Consider the following 24,488-nt stretch of genomic DNA (forward strand, 5'->3'; position numbering starts at 1 on the left):
GATGATAGGTAATAAACTATCATGGAGCCTCACATTTTGTGTCTGGGTATTGAAGACTTTGAAATATGATACCTAGATTAATTGTGAATTGATTACTTACCTTGAAATCTGTTGGAATCTTCCCTCCATCCAGCTAGTACTACATTTAGCACATGTTCAGAGATTGTTTCTCTTTGCCTCTTTCTCTCTTTCCCCTTCCTTACAAAAAGGTCCTTTGATAAAAAGACTGTTCTTACCAGTAATGGCTAGGAGTACAAGGAAAAGGAAGGTGAGTGCAAAAGACTGTCAGAATTTTCTTAAGGCATGTTAGCAGTCATGTTGGGAAGTCTCATGTCCTGGCCTCTGGAAATAGACTATACAAAGGTACATGGAGATGAAAACAGTATTGAAGTACCCATATGGAAATCATCAATAAAACTGCAGAAGTGAAAATGCAGTGGGAAGGTTCTCAACCCTTTCTTCTTGGGTTTGGGTTTTTTTTTTTTTTCTTTACATATCTGCAGTGTTCTGAACTGTTGTGACTAATTTTCTTTGTCAGTACCAGATACCATATTTAAGCTGTTGTCATCATGCTGCAATTCTAGAATCTACAATTCTAGAACTTAACAGTCTAAAACCTTTAGGTTTCTTGCTGGACATTAGGTTGTCTTATTTAGGTTCAGTTTTGAGGAGGAGAAATAGGTTAAACCTGACATTAAATGTCAACCAGATTTGATACAACTGTGAGAGATTGCAAACGTGCAACAAAAAATGGCCTCTGCTGTAAAAAGTGCGTAGTCTGAGCAGAAAGTACGCTCTTATGGCAGAGGAAGAGAGAGACATTCTGGGTTCTTCACGGCTGTGGACTGGCAGCAGTAAATGGAACCTAGTAAGTTACAAAATATAGGAAGAAAAGCATCTACCTGGCTTGAATAATCAGATCTGCTAATGGGTTTTATAAATGCTAAATGATCTTTCTTGCTAAGGAGGAGGACCCTTTTTGACTGAGTTCAAATTTGGAACAGTCGTGGCTGATTTTTGTTAGTACCAACATGACTGCAACTTTTTCCTACATCAGAAGCAATGTGTTGTCTGGGGAGGTGGTGTTTTCTCAGCTTTGGATAAATCTGTGTTAGAACACTCTCTATGCCTGCACTACATCAGTGCAGAAATGCATTTCTTAGGACTGCAAGAACAATTTTTATGCACATAAGACAGCCATGATTCAGCTGCTGAGAGTTTGCCATGTGTAATTATACTCTGCAGCTGCAGGTAATGATTGTGTGTCCATGGGGCCTAAGCAGCTTTTCAGGTATTAAAGTTCCTAATGATGACATTGTGTTTTGAATGATTTGTCTTCGGGTCAGAAGTAAAACAAGTGGTCAAATCCTGATGTCATAGTTCATCAAAATTACCTTGACTTCAAGACTTTATAAATGTTAAGCAAACTTATATCCTGATTTGTGAAATGTTCAGGAGAAAGGCAGGTTCTGACTAATATTACGATGCTGCTGCTCTACTGACATCAAGAGCTGATTCTCTGAATATTCAGATGATGAGTTCTTAAATCACATTCTAACAGAAATATTTCTAGGGAATGGGAATAACTGATAGAAATCAGAGTTCTTTCAATCTATATATTGAGAGCGGCTGGATGGCACCATCATTCGGTTTTGACTTTTCCTGATGTTAATTTGTAATTGTGCCTGTGATGTTCAGATGTCAGAACACTAGGCAGGTCATGAAGAAACATGAACAGCAGGAATTGCAAAGATCTACTTGCCTGGTGGTTGAAGTTGTTTTGATCTCCATGTAAATTGGAAATTGATTTGTTGCTAATGTGTAGAAATATGGTGTTACACAAGTCATTATTATGTGCCTTCAGGGCCAGATAAAATGGTGATTATTTGCACTCTAAGATACTCTATAAATACAAAGGCATGAATGTTAATGTTATGAAACAAGAAAAATAAAAGAATTATAATTTCTTCTTCAGGGTCCTATGCATTCAGTTTTATTAGAAGGAAGTGAAAGATACTTCCTAAAGCAGTTTTTTTTTCCCAGTTTTCTTCTCACTGTTCAAGCATTACAGAAATAAGGGTGTCTTATCAGAGACATATTTTTAAATGCTGTGATAATTGGAGAATATCTTTAAGTGTATCCTCTGGAATATGGCTGGATCAGTGTCAGTGAGATATTGTGGCGCTGCATCTTCAGAGCTCCCCTTTGGCTCTTATGGACCTGTTACAGATGAGGATGCAATCACTAACTGAAAAAATAGTGAACCAGTTGGCCATAAGATCTTATCTCTCATAAGATATCTTACCTTATCTCGTCAGTAACATCTTTCTTAATTTAAAGTTCTGGAGCTTTCTAACTGCAGATTCTTTAAATCTTTGCAGAATCAGGTAGCAAAACAGTAGCAGGGACCACCACAGCTGAAGAAGCTGCTAAAATCTTGACAGAGAAGCGACGTCTGGCACGGGAGCAAAGAGAGCGTGAAGACCAAGAAAGAATTCAGAGACAAGAAGAAGAAAGGTAACAATTGAGAGGGAGGAAGGGATGCTTTGAGTGGGGTGTGGTTGGAAGGGACACTCTGGTTGTATATGTTTTCTGTATTATAATTTAAGTTCTTGCAAATGTTAATGAAGTTCCTGAAGCTGAGAGGCACTGGCACCAACCTGAGGCAGGTTGCTCCATGCAACATCAGTTTATATCTCAGTATCTATGTAATGCACAGTCCCTGTAAATCACTTTTTATTTTACTGATGCTTTTTCCTTCCAGATACCATTGGGGTTTTTGTTTCAAAACTAGAATATGCTTTTTGCACCACTTTGTTTTGGTTGGTTTGTATGTGGTTTGAAAGAGTCAGCCTCTCTGTATTAAACTTTCCTTTGATGAGTTTAGACAGTGGTTTGATGGTACATTAACTCTCACTTTAGTGATACGAAATATCAATCAGGAATGTTGCAGGCAAATAATTCAAAGTGTTAAATCAGTATTTATTTGCATTATTCACTGCATAGAAGTTGTTCAAAATAAATGGCTAAGTTAGTGCTGACTAACTTTATTCCAGATCAGGGGCCACCTGTCTGCTTCTATGAACATGGTGGAACATCAGCTTTTGTCTATTTCCTAATTGTGGATTTGAAGCTGTCAGAAATTTGGATATGATCTGCTCTAGGTCTTTTATTGCAAATGTGTCATCAGATCTGCTCTGTATATCTGCAAGAGCTGGCAGTGTGCACCTTCAGTGTATCTTTGAATTCAGGCTGTAGAAGAAACAGTCTTTTAGGAAATCCCACTAAATTTATGTGTGACAGTGATTACAAGCTTCATTCATGCCATAGTTGCAGATGGTTTTTATTAAATGGTCATTGCTTAATCCAGTTCTTAATCAAGCACTCCTTTATTGGAACAACCGGCCTTGATCTAATCAGCAAAGAGCATTTAGTCACAGATAATTTCTTTCGAGTTATTCTGATTTTCCCTTTGGCAAGTCTGGATGGTGACATTTGTAAATCCACACCGGAAAGTGTCTTTATGCAGTTATTTTTTGACTAGACTGTCTAGAACTTTCTTGCTTTCCTACTCTGTCTCTTGTGCATGCACACTTTTAAAGAAATAAATACCCAGTAATCTGTGCCGTGGAAACTCTAGAATCAGAGAAGAAGAAATGGCCAGGAGAGCAACTGAGGAAAAAGCACGACGTGAGGAGGAGCTCCAGAAGCAGGAGGAAGAGAAGAGACTGGCCTATGAAGAACAGCAAAGACAAGCTGAAGAGGAGAGGATCCGCCGCGAGCAGGAAGAGCAGGAAAAACTCGCAGAGCTTCAGCAGCAGGTCTGTGGCTCCAACTGTGTTCCTGGAAGAAGATGCTGCTGTGGTTTCAAGAGGGTTGTCTTTGATTTTTCTTTCACAGAATGGTTTTGACATGTCAGGCACGATGTGAGGCTGAGTTCATCCTGTCTGAGATGGATTTGAGGCTGTGTGTAGGTCCTTTACTTGGCCCTGATTTCTGTGATTTTTTTTCCCTGACATTTAATAGATTTAATTGTGGGCAGAAGCAGGTATTTTTGATTATTTTTTTAGCCATCAGGGTTGCTCTTTTGCATATGTATAATATTTGTACTTAGCCCACTTTACCAGCAGACTGCTACGAGTTACAAGGAGATGGTCTGTCTGGAAAGTAATCTGGTTTCCTCTGGTTCCTCTCAAGGAAAGATTGGTAATGTTTCCAAGTCTGCTTTTCCTGTTGCTCAATAGTCTTCCACAGCAAATACCCATGTACCTTTACAAAGGCCTCCTTTGAAACGAAGGGAGCAGTTCTGCAGAAAGCAGGCTTTCCTTAAATTAGATTAATTCTGAAAACTAAAGCAGTTTTACATTGAAATTATTTGTGTTCAAAGAGCTGTATCTTATGAATGGCTTTGCCATATGTCTGTATATTTCTTTAAATGTTTGTTAACAACAGTTACTCAGGGTGTTGACTATGCATCTATCTTCTTTCCAGTTATACTGGAAAAGATTCTCCAGTTAGAAGGAATAGTAGATGTTCAGCACAAAGTGTCTTGGTACCAATACCTGACTGCCAAGATTTTTAAGTTGGCCTTGACACATTTAGAATTTTCGCTGTCTTTTTTAGAATAATTGCTGTCTTTTTACTTTAGAGATTGTCCTTGTTAGCCAAATGTTCATCTCAAAACGTAGTCTGAATAGCAGCATTCAGTAGCTCAGCAACATTCAGAACATTTGCATTACCTCGCCATAGTTGGTTTCGGTTTCTAAACGTCATAGTAATATATATTTCATGTCAGTAACTGGGTAATTGACATTTAGTTGTAATGTGCGGTCATATTAAATAGTGATTGTCTGATGTTCCTGTCTGTGTTGAACCAGATTCTCTAACTGCTTTGCTGTTGGGAATGAGTTATGCACTGGGTGCTCTCTTCTTTTTGTTTTGTTTTCAGAGAGAAGAAGCTGAAGCAAAAGCTCAAGAGGAGGCTGAAAGGCAGCGAGTGGAAAGAGAGAGAATTATGCAGCAAAATATGCAGGAAAGGCTTGAAAGAAAAAAGGTAGCCTGTTTTGAATTCTCGGCGTAAAATGAACAAGCAAATGGTCTCAGATGCAATTAAATAGAATCATATGTTTTTGAAGACTGCCGACTCTGGTTGGTGAAATTTAAAAGCAATGATGAAAACAGTACACTCATGAAATATGAAAATGTATTATAATTGATGAATTTTAACCAGAATGCTGAAATATTCAGCATGCTCAGCATTCAGAATGCTCTGCATGTCATTGTTAATGTTCTCATGTTTTAACAGAGAATCGAAGAGATAATGAAAAGAACACGAAAATCAGATCAAAACGAATCCAAGGTACTTTTTTGTTTGGATCTCTATAATGACAGAATAGGACTTATTGCCTTGTATCCTGTCTTCCTCTGTTATCCTTACACAAAATGGCTTCCACAGGAAGTGCACCAGAATAATTTTCAGTAGCTTGCCGTTGCTGTTGCTTTGCTTGCTGTGTGAAGAGTCTTTGTTACATTTTTATAGACACAATGTTATATGGTGTTATTGCTTCTAGATTGGTTTTTAAACCATTGTTTTAACCAAACACTGGTTAGTAATGGATTTTTTTTTCTGTGCATTCTGTCAGGACTGTTTTTTCCCCGAAAACTTAGATTTCTAGCATCTTAAAGCAAGTCTTGGATTCTCTTTGGATTGCTGCTGCTACAGTAAACTAGATGTATTTTTGTTAGTGCAGTGACCCAAGTTTTATGAAAAATTCTGCATATTGAGAAATAATTGTTCTTCTTTGAACATTCAAATATTCAAGTCTTCCAGTAGCTGAAAATCAATAAAAATTTAGCACACACCTTGGAGAAATGAGGGGAAAAGGAACTCAAGAATTTATAGGTAGGAGGTGGAAGTGAGTCCCACAGGCTCTGGCTCAGCAGAGCATGTGTTGCTGTGTGACCTGGTTGTCTGTGAGCCTTTGAACTCATGTGGCCTCACTTCTGGGCACAGAATGGTCTTTGTATGGGAGCTGTGACTGAATCTGTGAAACTGTAGAGGACATGGAGTTGTTCCAAGTAACACTGCGACAATTCAGTTGCAGAATGAAGGGAAGTCTGCCTCGGAGGTGATGGAGGGAGAGGATATTGAGGAGGAGGAAGAGCTGGGTCTTGAGAAGGCTGCTCAGCCAGGTAAGGAAGCTGAGTGAATCAGACCTGGGTGGCAGTGATCTCAGTGATGTTTAAGCCTCTTGAAAAGGTTAGTCCTAGCAGCACTGGAATGGTCTAAGACACGAGTCCCAGAGATGCCAGGGGGACTCCCTTCTTGAGCAGAGAATCAGTAAAAATGATTTGAGAGTGAAATGCAGGCAAGCGTGCTTTCATTTTACAAGTGGATTTTTAAAGATGAAAAACAGATTTCATGTTGGTATAGGCAGCTTGTCTATAGACAAATTAATCTATTGGAGCCAAGTGCCTCGGGTTTTGGATAGGACATGTTATTCTGGCACCTGCATTTTATTCATTTAGATTAGCAATTCTGCTACTCAAGTTCTTTTTTCTCTTGTGTTTAATTTTTTTTTGCCCCACATTGTTCAGGAAAACTAAATGGTGTTGACTTGATCCAGGAAGTCAAGGGGGAGGCAGAGGATTGTTTAGAGACTGCACAAAGCATGATCTCTGCAGAATCTGAGGCACAAGATGAGTCAGAGTTGAAGGCCAGTGAAGTGTTCATGAATGGAAGTGACTTGAAAACTGACAAGGGGTCTCTGTCTGTTACTGAACTAAAGGATTCCAGGTGAGTCTGCTGTGCTCTGGGAGCACTTAGGTCTCACACAAGAAAGCTCTTGTCTGTGTTTAAATTAAATGCAGTGCTGTCTGCAGAACCTTGCTGTCTTTATGGTGTCTGTGTGCCTTTCTCCAGCCATGTGGTGTGTGCTGTCAGCTCACAGCCTCACACAGAGCAGTTAGCTCAGGGTAATTGTTTGTTTAGATGGCACCATGTTAACAGTGCTGCCTTTGCTGAGAAGTGAGACACACAGCCAGCAACATGGCAGTGTTGATTATAAAAACTTACATTGGCTTGAAACCTTTTCCATTCAAATGCCTTGCAGTTCTTCTCATTAACAACAAGAGGGAGGAGAATAACACTGGAAAGGAAAAATAACCTGCAGAAAGCTCTAGAATGCTTTTAGTTGTGCTGAAACACCAGATACAATGCAGAAGCCTCCCTTAGTGAGGAATTTGGGTTTTTTATTGTTCCAATTTTTTTGAACGTAAAGCAGTTTCATCTGCTACTGGAAATTTGTCCTCTGATGCTTGTTCCATTTGGTCATCTAAATGCTAATGATTTAGAAATGACATTGTGAACGTGTTTTAAAAGTGATGATAAATTAATGTCATTCCTCCAGTGATGGAATATAAAGACATTTCCATGATTGTCCTAAGAATGAATGAAAATTGATCCATAATTTGGGTTTAGCTTTTGAATCTCTTTTAAATATTGCTGGTCTTCTGAGACTTAGTTTTGTGTTCCTCCTCTTAGCTGGAGGGAGAAAAAAAAAGAAAAATGCACCCTACAAAAAACAAGAGTTTAAACTTTTAGATCAAGGCTTTAAACCTGTTACTTTCTTGTATCAAATTTCTAGAGCCAGAAACCTTACCTGAGAGCTGTTAGTACAGTAAAAAGTGGGTATGTATTGCTGAGTTGTTCCTCCCCATGGGCTTTTGGAGGGGAGATCCTGTGTGCCAGCTGGAGCTTACCTGGAAATGCCCTGTGGGGTATTCAGTACTTTGCAGAGCATGCAGACTGTTAGTTGTCTGTTCTGGAATCAGTGTAAAGATTAAACATGTGGAAACTGCAATACAAGTACCCATTCTCTTTTTTTTGTAGCCATCCTGCAAAAGAAATGGTTATCAATGACTCGGGGAAGTTGGGTGTTCATGAAGCTGATCATACAATTGGACTTACTCAGAATCTTAATGGAAAATCTGGTTCATGGACTTTTGAGGAGTTCATTGATGTTGGAGTACATTCCAAGTCAACCAAACTGAGCTTGGACAGCATCTCTGCTGATAACTGTAATCAAAACTTGAATGATGCTGCTACAATATCTTCTAGTCCCAAATTGGCTTTTGAGGAAGATGGTGCAGTGAATTCATTGACCAAACCTATAGATGCTTCATCAGGTAATCCAAGCTGACTTCCCTGTCTGTCTCTTCCCCTGGCTAGGGAATTCACTTCCTTGCATTTTGCTCTCCTTGCCTTAACTACAGCTTCTTATTTTCAAGGCACTTTTTCCAATGTGTAGACTGGAAGGAAGGCTCTTTCTTTAGTGCTTTTAACTCGAATTCTGTCAAAAGGAGTCACCCACCAACTGATGCCTTTTCAGGGATTTGCTAAGGCCCAACATTAAGGCTCTTCCAAAGACACAGCTGAGCCCTTGTAAAGTTCCAAACAGCATTGAAGCTTATAGGTTGTAGTTTAACGTTTTTCTAAGATGTGTCAAATGGCACATGTTACTTTTGAAGGAACAATATGGTTTAAAAGATGCCTGATGTAACTTTACACACTGGACCTTTCCACTCCAGGGCATGTTCTGTTTTGTAAGACCACACAGGTCAGCATCATAGTCTCTTCAGACTCTTAGCAGTGTATTAGCTGTTCTCTCTACTTACTTTAGAACAGTCTTCCACTTCACTGAGGCAAGTAACACCAACCTGAAATTCCACAGATGGTTGTGTTACATTTTGGGAGGAGTAATAATGCTGTACACGCCAAATGTTCTGGATTTTCTAAAAGAGGCAGGGCTGCATTTCAAGCCACATGTATTTGAGAAGCCAAGCCCTGATGCAGTACAGTGCATAGTGTGTCAGAGAAGCTTCAGGAAGCCAGTTAATGTAAGACTGGACTTCTTTGGTCTTGGAACCAAACCCCAAAGCACCATTTTCACAGGAGATCTCTTTTCCATGGGATAAATGACTGTGTGATCAGTTGAAGTGAATGCTAGTGGATAAACAAGCCTTGCTATCCACATTTCCTTCCAGTGATGTGTAGCACTTTCTTTGATTAAAGTGTAGCACTTTTCTAGACTGAACTGTTTCCCGAGTCTCCTCTGTCACTCTGCGTCTTGTGAATTTTAGTTCCATGAGCACACCCTGATGGAGGCTTCCCTTGAGGCCACAACAGACTGAGCCATGGGAAGAGACAAATTTATTGTGGTTCTTCTGATCCCTTTTTGTTGTGATCAGACTCATTAACTTTTTAGTGAAGGAAGTGTGGTCTTTTAATTTTGAACTTGAAATTTTTTAGACATAATACAGTTCAAGAATTCTGTACATAACTTTTAAAACTAATATTTCTGTAAAAAAGAATGAGAACCTACTGTGCTGGTTTGGGACTGTAAGTGACCAAGTGGTTCTGTGCTCACTCCTGGATGTAGACTGACAGTGATGGTGGATGCAGGTGGCATGCACACAGTTGTGATGGTTAAATGTTTTCTTTTCTTTGCTCTTTGGACAGAACTGCGAACACTAGAGACCTGGAAATAATCTGATTGCACTTCAGTAATCCAGTGTTTTCTCAAGTACCGAAGGCCTTGTTTTGAAAAGCTGCTTGTTTACCTTTATCCATCTTCAAGTTTGCAAAAAACAACATTGGGGGATGACAAACTTCTAATTTGCACCTTGAAACATTTCAGGGAAACTGTTGTGCTAACATTCTTTTTTTGTTCGTTTAGCTAATTGTTAGATAAGGTTTCGTAGTTCAAATATTCCTTGTTTCCCCTTTACAGACTTTACAGTAAACTGATTGAGTCTTTTTTTTTTTTTTTTTTTTTTTTTTCATATCAGTATCATGTAGAACATGCCACTGGAGGCTCCCCAGTAAGCTGCAAACTTTGCATATTTCCAAAATGATCTTGATGAAATAAAAGACTCACTCAGTGTATTTTAAAGCTGAACTCCCTTTTTAATGTCTATAAAAATGTTGTTGCTTGTTGGTTCATGTGCTATTTAAAAATGCAAAATTGAGTATCTTCAATTCTAAATGGAGAAGAATAATTCCTTATTATCTAATATGAAAATATTGGCAGTTTCAAAATGCAAGTGTTGTACCATCACTTATATGTTTCAATCTATTGGCAAACATCAAAACATTTTTCAGCATGTGCTCTAATATATTACAAAAATGTTGAGTCCCTAGATTTGTCTCAGTGCAGTTTAAGGTGTCAGGCTTTTTAAAAGTGTTTTCCTTTTGAGCTACTTATTTATCTACATTTATGGAAGTATTATTTTATTGTGTACATAACAGTATTAGACCACTGAAGTCATGTTTTGTTCATGTTAATTATTCTAAGTGTTCCAGTTCCAGCTCTATAACAGTGGCTGCAAGCTGCATATATATTTCCCTTCCCCTAAAGCCTGCATTAAATAATCTATTTAACCTGAATTTGCCTGCTTTTTTCAGCATGAAGAGATTAATGAAGCATCTTCTGACAATTGCTACTAAAAGTAATAATGCAGCCTTGTTCTGATGTCTCCTGTAACAGATAGACTGGATAGGTGATTACTTTAAAGAGTTGCTGTCTCAAAACCTTCTACAACCCATTGGCTGATCTCTGAATTACAATGATGCATCCAAGCAGCAGCTGTGTTTGCAGTGGGTTTCCTGGAACTACACCTGTTCTTTCCTCAACACCTCAGTTGCAACAGGAGCCCTCAGCCTTCTCCCTCTTGCTGTTCAGAAATACTGTAGAACTGTTTTAGACTTTAGAGCAGTGCCTTAGGTAAAAGGAAAACTATTTTTGTATGATAGCTGTTTGTTCTGGCAGAGACAATCATTCTAACAAAGATGCTGATATTTTTTTCTGCGCTGAGATTTGTTGGATGGTCTGATCCAGCCCTGTGTAAATACATGCACACAGTTAAATAAACTTTGCAGTTGAACAATGCTTTATTTCTGTAATGTTAAATGTGACCTTACTAGGCCCCTCCACCCCTTGCAATGCTGACCTGACTTGGGATGCACTCTGGTGCTACTCTAACTGCTCCAGTTGCAAATTCCCGAACTAGTAGCCTCTGGCAGTTGTGTCTGTGTGATTGAGAGGGGGATTTGCACTAACACCCTCAACCCTTGCTGTGTTTCTCCGTGCTGATGGCGTGTTCTGTACTGAGGAATTCTTTAACATGCTTTTCCCTGCCAGTCTTTGCCTTTCCCCTGCAGCAGCAGCATCTGTGTTGTGAGGATGAGTCCAGCAGTGGAGCAGTGACCAGCAAGATGCTGCCTTTTCATTTTCTTGCAAGAGTTTGTTTATCAGTAGTTGAAAGGGAGTGGCTGGAGCAGATCCAGTTGATAAACTATTTCACTACTGTGGGGAAAAAAAATCTCCTTAAACTAGCATTCAGGTTGCTGAAGCATGGTAGATGTGTGCATGAACAGTGGCTGTACATATGGTCTCCAAAGGGCTTTTTCACACAGGCTGTTTCTGGCAGATGGTCCAGTGTCAGTTACATATTCTAAAAATTAATTAGTTTATGGAAATTGTTGCTTTAGTCCTCAGATATTTAAGGGTGCAATGACAGCACAGCTGACTTCTACTTTGCCAGCATCAATGTAGTAGACTTCGTAGCAGTATTTCAGCCCTAAGACATGTCAATCATGAAAGATGGCAAAGTGGAAAAAAAAAATTTCCAGACTATAGATTCCAAGCAGGCACTAGTCTCACTTTTATTCAGTCACTAAACATATACTAACATGATAGGAGAGCTAGCCTTGTCTGAGATATTTTTAAGGCACATGTAAGTGCATGTGCATGTTGTAGGTGAAAGATTTACTACTTGTTAATGGATTAATAATTATACATAGACAGCCTTGTTTAAACAATGATATAAAAAAAGCCGATGAGGAAAACTTGCAGGCAAACCATGCGGATATCAAGACTAAAACGAGTTTATGGAAACTTAACCAAGCTAAATGTCACTGCCAAAACATTGTTATCTGTATGATGAAGCCATTCCGTACATGTGCTGCAATGTGGTGTTGTAGAGTAAGCTAAGTTATTTATTACTTATTAATGTTGTGGTGTTTTTTGTGTATCTGTACTTGTAGAAGCATAATAATGGATCCCTCTGAGCCTAGGTGCAATCTTTGCATCTCTGTCTTGGAGGTGCATGCCTTGTCAAACTCACTTCAGTTAAGTGCCAAGCTTAATCATTTACCAGATAAGTTTAAAACTAGATTTGTTTTAGTTCAAGCCACACACAGATGATGCAGTGTGTGGATCTCTAAGTCTAACAGCATTTCAAGCCTTTATACTAGGAGTTACTTGGAAACAAGGTTAGATTTTTGCAAGGCTACATGCTTTTGTAATGCAGGAGCTTCAAAAGTCAAACCCAGTATATTGAGGCTAATTTAGTTCTTACACTAAAATGGAAAAAGTTAAAATTCTCAACATGCAAAAACCTGCTCTTTTACCAGGATTGTTTGGGAAAGCAGGGCTTTAAAATCCATCTCACATCTGCTCATTTACAGTCGTTTGGGACACTCAGCACAATAAATTTTTCCATTATGGCAAACAAAGCGCTTGTTGGCCAGACCACGGGCACACTTTGTGCATTTGAAACAGTAATCATGCCAGGATTCATCTTCATAGTTAACCACACTGGTTCCTCTTCCAAATCCTGCTAGGAGAGAACACAATTATAGGACGGCGATAGTAGCTTTGCCTTGGCTGGGTTATCCCACCAAACAGCACAGCCTGTTCCTGGTGCCCCAGTGCTTCCCTAGGCTTGCAGGCCACGGGGGGTGCCTGAAACACCAACATGGCAACTGAGGCATGGTTTTGTTGCCTCTTCTGATGTCTCTTGAAGGAGAAACATAAGCATAAGGCTTGGATAGCATGTCTCTGCAATGAACTTTGGCTCCTTTGGCTCCTTTCTCCAGCCAACAGGCAAGGAGAGATGTGGAGCAAGGACAGGTTGGGCTAAACATTTTCTGGGCTCAGATTCCTGCTCTAAAATGCAGGATGGAATGTGAGCCTCATGGAACTGGCAGGACATTGCCCACCTTTCAGGGCTGAGCTCTGTAATCCGGCGAGTTTTAAGTGTGAAATATATCAGAAGGGGTACAAATGTCCCTTTGGAACAATACAACACCACTCGTTTTAGACTTACGGGTCCCAAACTAAGATATGGGTGGGAACAGTTCTGGTTGGGGGAGTTTTGAAGGAGGTAAACTTGAGACATGCAAAGGCTGAAGAGCTCAGTTACTAGCTCAGCCTCCATCCAGCACAAGCATGTGGCTCAGAGTCAGATCACATGTAAAATGCTGGGATTGGGCTTGGGTTACCAGACCTCCTTCTGATGTTACCCATCCCTGGGCTCTCTGTCTTTGGGGATCACTGTCCTGACCTTCAGCACCCACTGCCCTCGAGCTGCATTTAACGCAACATACCTGTAATAGGATTCTTGCATCCAGCACACTTCTTGGCAACACACTCCTTGTAACACTCAACGCAGTAAAACTGATCCTCCACAGCTGTGAAGCGCTTCCCACCCAGTTGCTTCTTGCAGTTGGAGCAAATGAAACACTCAGAATGCCAAGGCTGTTCCTGGTAAGTGAGGCCTCCAGAAGTGATGGGCTGGGAGAGAAAGAGCAGAGACGTGGTTGAGAGTCAGCAGGGGAGAAGTGACACATGGGGTGTAGGGTAGGAAAGCTTTGGCATGGAGAGGATCTTTCCAAAGTTTGCATCAAAATTCAACTGCACAGTGCACTTGAGTCCCTCTAAACTGAGATCACACACACCTGGCATAATGGTTTCTTTTACCTGTAGTAACTGAAATTCCACACTAATCAGTTGCAGAAGTTGTAAAACAGCTACAGTTTCACTTCTTGAATATTCAAAACCACTGCAGAGCTTAAACTATCCCCAAGACAAGTGCAAGACTGGTATCACTTGGTTTCTGCGGTGATGGCCATCAGCTAACACAACCACCCCTGCCCAGATCCTGTAATGCAGAGGAACCATCAGCTCTCCCATCATTCCCCCAGCTGCTGCCACCAGTATCTCAGGGGAGGAACATCAGCATTGGTAGAGCTTCAGCATGGTCTTCCTGCTGGCTCACCCTCCCAGCTCCCAGAAGGCACAGAGGGCTGGTTCTGGCAGCAGCCTCTGCAGAGGGGAAGGACTTACATTCTTGCACTTAGCACAGGTCTTGGCAAACTTGTGCTCATGGCAGGAGACACAGTAGAATTCATCACCCTTGGGGAAGAAGCTCCCAGATCCAATCACTTGCTTGCACTGGCTGCAGGTGAAGCAATCCTTGTGCCAGACCATCTTCTTGTACTCAACATTTTGGTCTCCTACAACAGATAAAAATGTGAGATATCAGGCCTGTGGCAAACCCTTCCCTCTGTGCAGTGTAGCCTCTGTGGGCAAGACCTGTCCATATCTATGCCCAAGATTCCACTGGAATGCAGACAGTGCAGTAATTTCTGTATCTGATTTTAGCCAGGACCTGCTCGTTTTTCTTAAAATAGTTACCAGATCAACTGCCTGAGCCTTTTAGCACCTTTTACCAAGCAAGGCTTTTGGTAGAAATTGTTTACAACTGACAAAAGGGTTGATTGGCCAAATGAGGGGTAACTGCGAAGCAGCCTTTCAACACTTGAATAAAATGGACAGGTGAGAGCAACAGTCCAAATTTACTATTCTGAGGTGCTCCAGCTTGTCATGTGATGCCCAAACCCCTGACTGGAGCCTCCACAACCTGATAAACCACCCTGGTTATGCTCTAGAGCAGAACGTGGCGCTCAGACCCGTCACTGGCACAGTACCTGCAATAATGGGCTTGAAGCAGCCCTTACACCTGGGTGCATCCTCAGCAGCAGTGCAGTTGCTGCACCAAACCTTGTTGTTCTCCCTCAGCATGAAGGGCTCGTTGACCAGGGATGTGTAGCACTTGAAGCAGCGGAAGCAGTTGTCGTGCCAGTAGCGGTTCTTGAAATGCAGCTCCTGAGTGAACAGAGAGGGAGTGAGCTTTTCTCTCCCCCTGAGCAGCCCTAAAGCCAAGCTTCTGTCTCACCAGCCTGGGCAGTAAAGGATGGATTTGTTCCTAAGTTTGTCTGATTCAGTGGGTAAGGCTACAGCTCCTCTTCAAGCGCTTAAGGGAAGGACATTTAACCAAACTCTGACATAATCACATAAACTTTGGACTTCCAGGAGGATGGAAGATGCTTCAAACCAGCACTTTGCAGATTTGAAGTTCTGCAAGTGTAAGCTTCTCTGGTTCTTATATTGCCTCTAGTTCAGGTGTACATTATTATTGCCATAAACATACATCTGGCCCTGAAGGTCATATGCTAATGACTTCAGTAATACCATATTTGTGTACATAAGCATCGAACTAATTTCCAGCTTTCATGGAGATCAAAACAGTTTCAACCACGAGGCTTGCAGATATTTGCAGGTCCTGCAGTTTGTGTTTCTTCATATTCTGCCTGGTGTTACAGTGTCTGAACATCAGAGATACTATTATAAATTAACGTAAGAAAAAAAAAAAACAACCAGCAGAACCATCTTGCCATCCAACTGCTCAATAAATAAATAAATAAATTCTCTTGATTTCTAACATGAAGATAGAAATTTGACAAAAGCGTTTGACAAACAGACAAAAATCAGACCTCAGTGCTTTGCCCAGAAGATGAATTTTGCAGGCCCTATACAGGCTGGCTCCCTGCAGTTCTCTCTCCAGGGCAATTCAGCACTTGCAGCAGCTCACGTGGCTGATCTAGACCATGAAAGGAGATCCTGTGCCAAAGCTGCCCATCATGAGCATCCCTGTGCATGCCCCAGCATTGCTCTTTACCCAATGAGCACACAGCTGGCAGCCAGAGGACCCCCAAAGAACTGCTCTAGCTCAGAACCAGAGCAAACAGGAGGGTGATCAGCATCTGCCTCTCCTCATCACCCACTGGGGTGCTGAGCACTGACCTTGGAGTCGGCCCCGATGGGTTTCTTGCACTCGGTGCAGGTGTTGGCACAGAACTTCTCAAAGCACTTGACGCAGCAGTGCCGCCCCTCCTTCTGCACATACTTCTTGCCCTGCAGCGGGTCACGGCAGTAGTGGCAGTCGAAACGCTCCGACATGGTGCCCACGGTGTAGCTGCCAGGCCCTGCAAGAACACAGCAGCTGAGGGGACAGCACTGAGGCCCTGAGAGCTGCTCCAGCTTCTTGGGGCTGTGCAGGTCAGTAGGAGGAATGTGGCTCGGGAATGAGCATGTGGTGATGTTACCACACTCTTCAAGGGCTTCTTGATAGAGAAAGCAGCTCCAATTGAGGGGAGCAGAGTCTCAAGTCAGACTTTCCCCCATGCCCTTGTTAAGTGGAAGGATGCTAGGCTGGTTTATTTATGTACTGTGCATCAAGCGAGGGTAATGACACTTAATCACTCCCTGGGAGTCTGTTAGTTCATTACCATGGGCCTTAGTGAGGTCCTGGCTGAGGCACCACAGAAATCACCAACAAACATGAGCAGAGTGGAATTGTTCCCATGTTTCCACCCTGAACCCGCAGCCAGCTGCAACCCTCCAAGGCCTTTTGTGCTGGATAGTTGTGCAGTTTCCAGCTGTCCTTTTTCACCAGGCTTTCACATATAAAATCATAAGGAAAAAAAAATCAGGCTCGATGGAGAGATTATTTTCAGTTCACACCATCAAGGCTCTGCCAAGATCTGATGTTCCACCATGGCCAAGGAGCTGTCAGTGGGTGTGGGGAATCTTGAGTGGAGGATTTTCCACTTTGGCTCACAGTTTCTCCCCAGACACCCATCCCTCCCTGCCCTCCCAATCTCCTGCTAATGACTCCCTCCATCCCACGCACGCTTCCTCAGCAGAGGCCACCAGCACGCTTGTGAGGGGGCTAACAGGGCTCCTTCAGGATTCAGAGAATCCTGGACTGGTTTGGGTTTGAAAGAACCTTGAAGATTATCTTGTTCCAAACCTGCTGCTATGGACAGGGATTCCAGCCACTACATCAGGTTGTCTAAAGCCCCATCCAACCTGGCCTCGAGCACTTCCAGGGAGGGAACATAACAGTTACAGAATCCCATGGAATCCCACAGAGGGAGGCAGCTCCATCCCTGCTTCTGTCACTCGTGCCCCCAGAACCTCAGCATTGCAGAGCCCGTTTCCCAGGGACACAGCCTTGAACTTTCTGCATCGTCACCATCCAGATGGGAAACGTGGCTGTGGTCCGGCAGCAGGGACTGCCAAGAGGAAATGTCCTCTCTTCCTGACAGAGCAGCAGCATCAGCACAGAACAAGGAAGGGCGAGGACAGTCAGACATACAAATGACTGCTGCCTCACCTTGGACCATGCCATCCAGCCCTGGGGGCTATCTTGAAGCCTCACAAAGCTCAGTGGTACGACAGTGCTTATTCCAGCCATCCTGCTCCAAGCACAGTGTGCTTTTATGAACCAAACCAGTAGGGGTTTTGGGGTGCAGAGAGGGTGTGTCACTCCTGGCTGTGCCCTCACAGCAAAGCAGGGTCAGTGGGACCCTGTTGGGCTCACCCTTGGCTGCAGGATGCTCTTGGTCTGCACTTTTATGGCCTAAGGGCATATTCACAGGATTGTCTGGAGACTTGCCCAATCTGGTAGTTCCAGATGTACCATCAGCTACAGGGCCCAACCTCACCAGACCACTGCAGCACACCAGGAACAGCCCAACACTGTTGGGTACAAAGCTAGACAGACCTGTTTGTTAGCACTTTGCCATCATAGCAGAGCACCTGCCTCATCTGGGCCCAGAAGGAGTGGGGCTCACACTGTTACCTTGCAGGTTTTAAAATCCAAAAGTCCTCACACTGTCTCTCCTCTTTGTCACCCTCTCAGTAACACAGGACCGGAACAAGTTGAGGGATTTCTATTTCAGAAAGCAGGACAGAAAGCCCAAAAGAAAAGTGTCACATGAAGAGGCTGTAGCAGAGGTGGAGGCTCTGTTCACTCCCTATTCCTCCCCCTAAAACTGACAGGGGCAGGTTGGAGGCCAAGCTGGTAGGAATTGAACTTTGTAGGGGAACCAAGGTCTGGAAATATTCCCTTATCAAGGCCAGGGGGTGCCATACACTGCTGACAACTACACCAAGGGCTTTGAGGTACCAGTTCAAGCAATTGAAACAGATAAGCAGCTGGGAAACATGGAAATTATGTGAGCCACCAGCAGCTCTGCAGAGCTCTAGCAAGCAGTTGTGTTTTATTTGGAAGAAATGCAATTGCAGGGTTCAGGGTAAATGGTATTGAAATGTCTCTGATCTCAGGTTTAGGGTTGCTTTCAACCTGAACACGTAATCTTGAAAGTATTGCTCAAGGAGCAACATAATCCTGTGTTCCCATGTAACACATCATGTGCTAATGTGAGACATATTTGTCACAGCAACTCTGGAGCTCCACAGACAAATTAACACTGGGCCTGGCAGCCCCCAGAGTGGGCTGTGCAAGCAGCTTCTGCCTGCCTCATGCTGTCTCACACTCCAGAAAGCCCCTCTGGTACACAGGCAGGGGCATGAATTTGGTCCAGCTTTTCCAGCAGCTTTCTGCCCTCAGCACTATCATTCCCGAATTCCTGATCTGGAGCCAGGAAAGGCGGCTCTGTCCCCTTGCCTGCAGTTAAGATGCAGTGGTCACATTGCCCCTGCAAATGTGCTGGCTGCTTGTGGGCTCTGCTCACCTGTGCCATGTCTAGAGCAGCCAGACCATGTCCCACCACCCTCCCACAGGAGCAGGACCAGCCCACCCAGGGTATGGTGCACAAGAGCCCTGAAAGCCAACAGTGTGTGGCAGAGTGGAGCCCCAGGCCAGCAGCAGCTGTGCTGGGACCATCAGATTATTTTCCCCAAATGGAGCAAACATCTGTGGGCACTTCATGTCTCAGCTTCATTTAGCATCCTACAGCTGGTCCTGTCAGCAATCCTGTCTCCTCTCATGGAAGGTAAATAGTGCAGGTATTTCTTGTGCTCTGTGTAAAAATAAATGTATTTCTAAGGCCTGCTTGGCAGCAGGTCATGGGTTTGGAGTTGTTTATCTCCTTAATAACCTGTTCACCCTACAGCTGCACCAGGTCCCCACAGCATAACTTTCCAGAGCTTCCAGGTAGTATTAACCTGGCCTGTCTTTGCTGTCTGAAAAGTAGACAAGGTATGAAACTAAGGGTACACTGGGTGTGTGGAAAAATCCTTACTTCCTCAGGGTCTTTATTTAGTGCCCTCATCATCACTTCCCATATGAGCAGTGCAGCAGCTGCTGAGCACAGGGCAGGGATTCACACCAGGGGTACAACAGTGCTACAGCAACCCCAAAGCAGAGAAAGCTCTCACCAAACTACCAGAACACTGAGTGCTGAATAAAACCCACAGCGCTGAACCTCTGTGCTTCTTTCCACACTGCTGTGCTTAAAATGAGAGCAGTTCATACAGATGTTTTAGCTTGGGAGTCACTTGAACACAAGTTTCTGTGGCTGTACCTTTGCCTGGTCAAGTGTCTCTTGTTTAGCCCCAGGAGAATCACATAACCTGGGGACATGCACTGATCCAAACCCCATGTCAGCTTGACACTGAGGCCAAAGAATGAGATTTAGAAAGCAGAGGAAAAGTATGGAACTATTCCCTCTCCCAGGCCTGTGCAGGGGATTGTTCTGCTGGGGAGAAGCAGGTGAAAACAGCAAGCTCAGGCAGATGGGGAGAGGAGTAAATGCAGAATGTGTCCATCCTTAAATAGCCTAGAGAACCCAAATAAGAGATGAAGAAAAATACAGCTATACTTCCAGAAACTAATCTTGCCCTAAGCAAGGCATCCCTGTCCCACCAGCCCTCGCAGGTTGTTCTCTAAATGTAGCTCCCTGACAGATTTGGCTACAGCTGGAGGGCAGAAGGCCAGGCCAGTGGCCTTCTCAGATATCAGGGTATTTGGCACAAAGACCCCCTGGAATACAACCTTAACATTCACCTGACCACAGAGGTGCCAGTTCACTGACTTGTCCCCTGAAAGCATCCTCTACTTTAAAAACAGTCCTTGGACAGCCACACCTTCCATCCTTCAGAGATCTCAAGTGCTTGGGCCCCAGGGGCTTCCACACACCTCAAATGGCACCAACACCAAGCAGTCACAGGCCTGACTGAGGGTCAGGGCCACATCTGCACCTAAGAAGTGCCACCCTGCAAAAGCTGCTGCACCCACACAGCCCCTGCCTCCCGCTGGGCTCCTGCTGTCACCCTGGCCTGGTTCATCCCAGTTCTGCCAAAAACCCAAAGCAGCGTTTTGGGTTTTGGGTGAACTGGTTTGCAGTTCAACCAAACAGTGGTTTGCACAATAAATGGAACCAAAGCATTGAGGGAAGGGAGCTGAACCACAGCTGATAAGCAAAGCACTTAACACAGGCTATGTGTTAATGTCTCTGGGGAATATGTTTAAATGTGATAAACCACCAAAGAAGCACTTGAAGTGTAGTCTCTAAACACAGCCAGAGAAACTGTGCTTACACTTCACAGATTATTCTGCCACTTAAGAAAGAAGATGAGGTTGGAGTTGTTAACCCTCTGCCCTACACACAGTTTCACATGAAAGAAAAGGAGTAATTGCTTTTAGACTCTCCTTTAGTTGTTTTTTTTTCTCAGCAGACTGAGTACAGCCCCACTCTGCCAGGCACTGGCAACACCTGCCTGTTTCAGATCAGTCCTGGCAGCCCTGGTCTGTCACCTGAGTTACTATTCTCAGCATTCCTCTTTGCAATGTCGCATGGCTTGCTATAAATACCTGGGGAATCCTTAAGAGAAGGGTCCTGTTAATCCCAAATGCAAAGTGACACTCAGGACTGCACTGGCACAATGCCCTGGACAAAAAACATTTGGAAAGCCCAAGGAAAGAAAGAAAAGAAATCTTTTGTAGGTTGTTTTTGCTGGGAGGGCTGATAATACCAGAGTTGTGCTCTCCCATTGCCAGGCTGGGGCACGTGTGAGCCTCATACTCTATAATTCAAAAACTAATCTGTTGCTAAAATGAAAGCTTCTCTATTTAGATCAAGAACAGCTCCAAGTTCCTCAGGTGGTTGTCAAAAACATTCCCTATGATCCTATTGCCAGCCCAGTCATTACTAAATCTTCACAGTTCCCCAGGGAAGTAGACACATGCTATTTATCAAAAATCACTGGGCAACCCCACAAACACTTTCCCCAGGGACTGCTTTGGCATTCAGTGCAGAGCTCAGGGAAGGCTAACAAGGCACTCCTGCCTCAAATTTAGACAGAGTTTAAGCAACAAAGTCCAAACCTTTCAAAACTAAACAAATCCTGTTCAGTAACAAACTCTGTGGCTGCATTAAGTTTTGTCCTTATGTTCCCAGCTAAGCACTGGTCTGCCCCACCTCAGCAGCTGGATGCCCTCCTCACACCCAGGTGCTCCCAGGTCCCAAAATGAGATTTCCTGCTGCTCTGGAGGACTCAGTCCCACCCTGAGCAGGCACTATGATACTCCCACAGCTGCCCTGGGGCTCCCAGTGGTCTGCAGGACCAGACACTGTGCTGTGACTGGCAGCAGCACTCTGACCTCAGCATCTGCTCAGAACATCCTGCAGCATTTTGTATTGCAGCACAGCATCAAGTTTTTGTCCCAGGGGACACCCCATGAGGAACATGAGAAAGAAAAAGTGATATAGCTGCGAGTATAATGGCAGGATGCTACAGCACTGGTCAGTCTTGTGGGCTGAAGTTAAACATCTTCTTGCATCAAATGATACTACAGAAGCCAGATTTGACTCACAATGGTGCTCTGCATAACATGCATGTGCATCCCACAAGCAAATCCTAAGCAGTTATGTGCTGTGCCAGCAGCCTCACATGTGTGCCTTGTCCTTGGAAGCTGAGCAGGAAGCTGAGCAGCGAACTGTGCCCTTTCTCCCCAGTTTTGAGGAGGTTCTCTGTTCCCAAGAGCACGCCTGGCTCCTGGTGTGCAGCAGCTCAGTTTGATGGCCACAGGAGCTGTGCCCTGTGCTGACACCCTCTCCTCAGGCACCTCCACCCTCGTGGTTGTGTCTCACCAAGAGATACAATGGCACTGCCACTGTGCTGTGGTGTAGGGCTGTGAATACGCCCCGGATATGCACAAAAACAGCTTCTAAGAGTGAGAGAGTCTTTCAAAAATCCCAAAGAGCTTCTGATTGTCTTCAGCTGCTGGGCTAGAGGAATGAATCAGGATGGGAAGACACCACAGAGCTGCATGCCATGGAGATGTAAAATATGATCTCAAGATTCCTGTCGGTGTTAATGGAAAAAATTAACATTTTCCTATCACTGGTAAGCGTCAGCCCATCTGAGCTAAAAGAAAAACAGAGAAGAGGGACTAACCACGAACTTCCCACCAGAGCAGAGCAAACCATCTGGGTTTACACACTGGTCTCTCCTCTGCTCTGGGTTTCAATAAACTTGCAGCAAGGAGGAGCATTGCCCCTCATTTTCACCAAGTCTTGCTCAAATAGCTGCTGAGCCCCAGCCTTCCCACAGCAGCAGATACAAAAACATTTGCCATCCTGTGCATTTTACAAGATAAAAGAGGCCACCACCACCACTCTGCTCCAGCACTAGTCTCCCACACTGGTTATCAGCCCATTTGCCATCAGGAGTCACAGCTGCAGATTGCTGAAGTTTAAATCTGCATTCAAAGTTATTTCTCTGGCACAGGATCCTTTTAGCATAACCTTCCTCCCCATTTACCAGGCATGCTCCCACAATGCCTGGCAGCACATCCACTTTACCTGTGTGCCTGTGGAAAGCCATGGTCAGCAGCCCAAAGTCACCTGCAGCCCCTCAGGTAATGGAGTTCACAGTCTCTGGGCTGATAAGGAGCTGCCCCATTTGATAACATACATTTAAACGGAGGCTATTAATATGGACAGGGCTCTTACCAGATGTCCACTCCCCTCCCCAGAGATCACAACCCTAATCCCCCTTGGAAATTCTTACCATTTTAGGTGATCTGAGGGAGAAGAATAGGATCCTGAGACCTCTAGGTCTCTGCAGGCAACAGTCAAATACCTGCCCAGCTACTCAGCACCCAAATTAGTCCCAAAGGCAGAATGAACTCATGAACTTGACCCCATGCTGGTACTATTTGGCCTTGGCTTTAGAGTGAGATTGTGTCTCGTAACAGTCCTGAGCTAACTTACAGACCCAACATTAATGCTGCTCTGCCATGGCTGAAGGGAAGGGGTGGATCACTGCCCCGTGGGGGCCAGAGGGGCTGCAGCCCCAGGAGCCAGCAAGGGGATGTCTTCTGGCCCAGAAAGGATGTGGCTGTACCCCAGGGGACTCAGCTGACAGCCCACAGAAGTACCAGCACATGCATTCATGGGTGGGTTGGATTTGCTCTCAACATGGAGGTCATGCTGCAGTTTCACTACCAGTAAAAAAACCATTCCTGGTCCTTCCCCAGCTTTTCCCTTAAGGAAGCTCACAGCATTAACTTCTCAAAGGAAACAAATCCCTGAAGAGCAGCACCTAGAAAGATGGGTGTCATATGGGGCTTCTCTGGCATCCAGCATGGCTTTAGAGGCAATGGCTCGTGCCTCTGCCCTCTTGACTCAGGTGTTCACAAAGCTCTCAGGAACATCCCAGCTCCATGGCTCCAGCAAACCTGTTTCCACCCAAGTCACAGCAGGAGGAGAGGGAGCTCTGGCTTGGGGTCACTCCTGTGGGGACCCCCAGGCTGCAGCAGCTCCACAGCCCCACCCTCACTCTGGGTTATGCAACTGCTGCCGGCAGCACTCAGGGCTGGGGGCCAGGGACACCCAGCTGCTAATCCTGCCTCCCCACTGACGCACTGCATGGCCGTGGGAAAGTCACTGAACCTCCCTGACAGCCACTGGGAAGAGCCAATGTTTATCATTCCGTCCAGGGAGCCCATCGTGGTGGTGTCTGGCCTCTTAAGAGCAGCCCTGCTACAGCCAGGAACATCTCTGCTTCCTGCTTGCAGAGGTCCCAAGAGCTCCTCAGCCACACACACGTGCACAGTCCCCAGCCTCAGCACTGGCCTTGGTGAGCCCCTGAGCCTTCACACTCATGTTAGCCCCCCAGGCAGCATGTGCACAAGCTCAGCATCTCACCAGCATCCTGACATCTCCAGGTTCCCAACATGGCCTGGAAAAGGACACACTTGACAGCACGCCATTCCAAAAGAGAGCACAGCATGGATCCACTGGTGCAGCAGATTGAGGCTGGGAAACGTGCTAAAATATTAATGCACTGAAAGACTTTGGCGAGGAAAAACCCAATGTTATTCTTCCCCAGCTCATCTATAAACTCCAGCAAATTGTTTGCATAATTGAGATAGCAACAGGAACCCTAACAACTGGTATTTTCCTGTTCTAATCCTGCTGCATGCAGTGCAATATTTACAGACGTGAGTTCATTTTTGGCAGTGTGAGTAGAGTTTGCACCATTAAC

The 24,488-nt window shown here is 44.2% G+C and overlaps 2 protein-coding genes across 3 annotated transcripts in view; one reads left to right on the forward strand and one right to left on the reverse strand.

Moving 5' to 3' along the window:
* Window positions 1–8,544, forward strand: part of LOC136373936 (ensconsin-like) — a 41,156-nt gene extending 32,612 nt beyond the window's left edge. Inside the window, exons 14-20 of the mRNA XM_066339014.1 lie at window positions 2,382–2,517; window positions 3,641–3,821; window positions 4,949–5,053; window positions 5,306–5,359; window positions 6,099–6,192; window positions 6,598–6,796; window positions 7,892–8,544. Of these exons, the coding sequence (XP_066195111.1) occupies window positions 2,382–2,517; window positions 3,641–3,821; window positions 4,949–5,053; window positions 5,306–5,359; window positions 6,099–6,192; window positions 6,598–6,796; window positions 7,892–8,201 (1,079 nt within the window). The 3' untranslated portion in view covers window positions 8,202–8,544. The remainder of the gene's footprint in view (window positions 1–2,381; window positions 2,518–3,640; window positions 3,822–4,948; window positions 5,054–5,305; window positions 5,360–6,098; window positions 6,193–6,597; window positions 6,797–7,891) is intronic.
* Window positions 8,545–11,700: 3,156 nt separating this feature from the next.
* On the reverse strand, window positions 11,701–22,915 carry LOC136373937 (four and a half LIM domains protein 1-like). 2 transcript variants are annotated; one of them, XM_066339015.1, is made up of 6 exons: window positions 22,802–22,915; window positions 15,990–16,171; window positions 14,834–15,011; window positions 14,190–14,359; window positions 13,451–13,637; window positions 11,701–12,681 (listed from the first exon to the last, which is right to left on the reverse strand). In XM_066339015.1, the coding sequence occupies exons 1-6, from the start codon at window positions 22,821–22,823 to the stop codon at window positions 12,524–12,526; spliced, it is 897 nt and encodes a 298-aa protein (XP_066195112.1). In that variant the 5' UTR covers window positions 22,824–22,915; the 3' UTR covers window positions 11,701–12,523. The 2 variants fall into 2 exon arrangements, with proteins under 2 accessions (XP_066195112.1, XP_066195113.1); XM_066339016.1 differs by having other exon boundaries at window positions 11,701–12,678; window positions 22,802–22,914.
* Between the last annotated feature and the right edge of the window lie 1,573 nt (window positions 22,916–24,488).

The sequence above is a fragment of the Sylvia atricapilla genome, chromosome Z, assembly GCF_009819655.1.
Source record: "Sylvia atricapilla isolate bSylAtr1 chromosome Z, bSylAtr1.pri, whole genome shotgun sequence".
NCBI classification, from domain to species: domain Eukaryota; kingdom Metazoa; phylum Chordata; class Aves; order Passeriformes; family Sylviidae; genus Sylvia; species Sylvia atricapilla.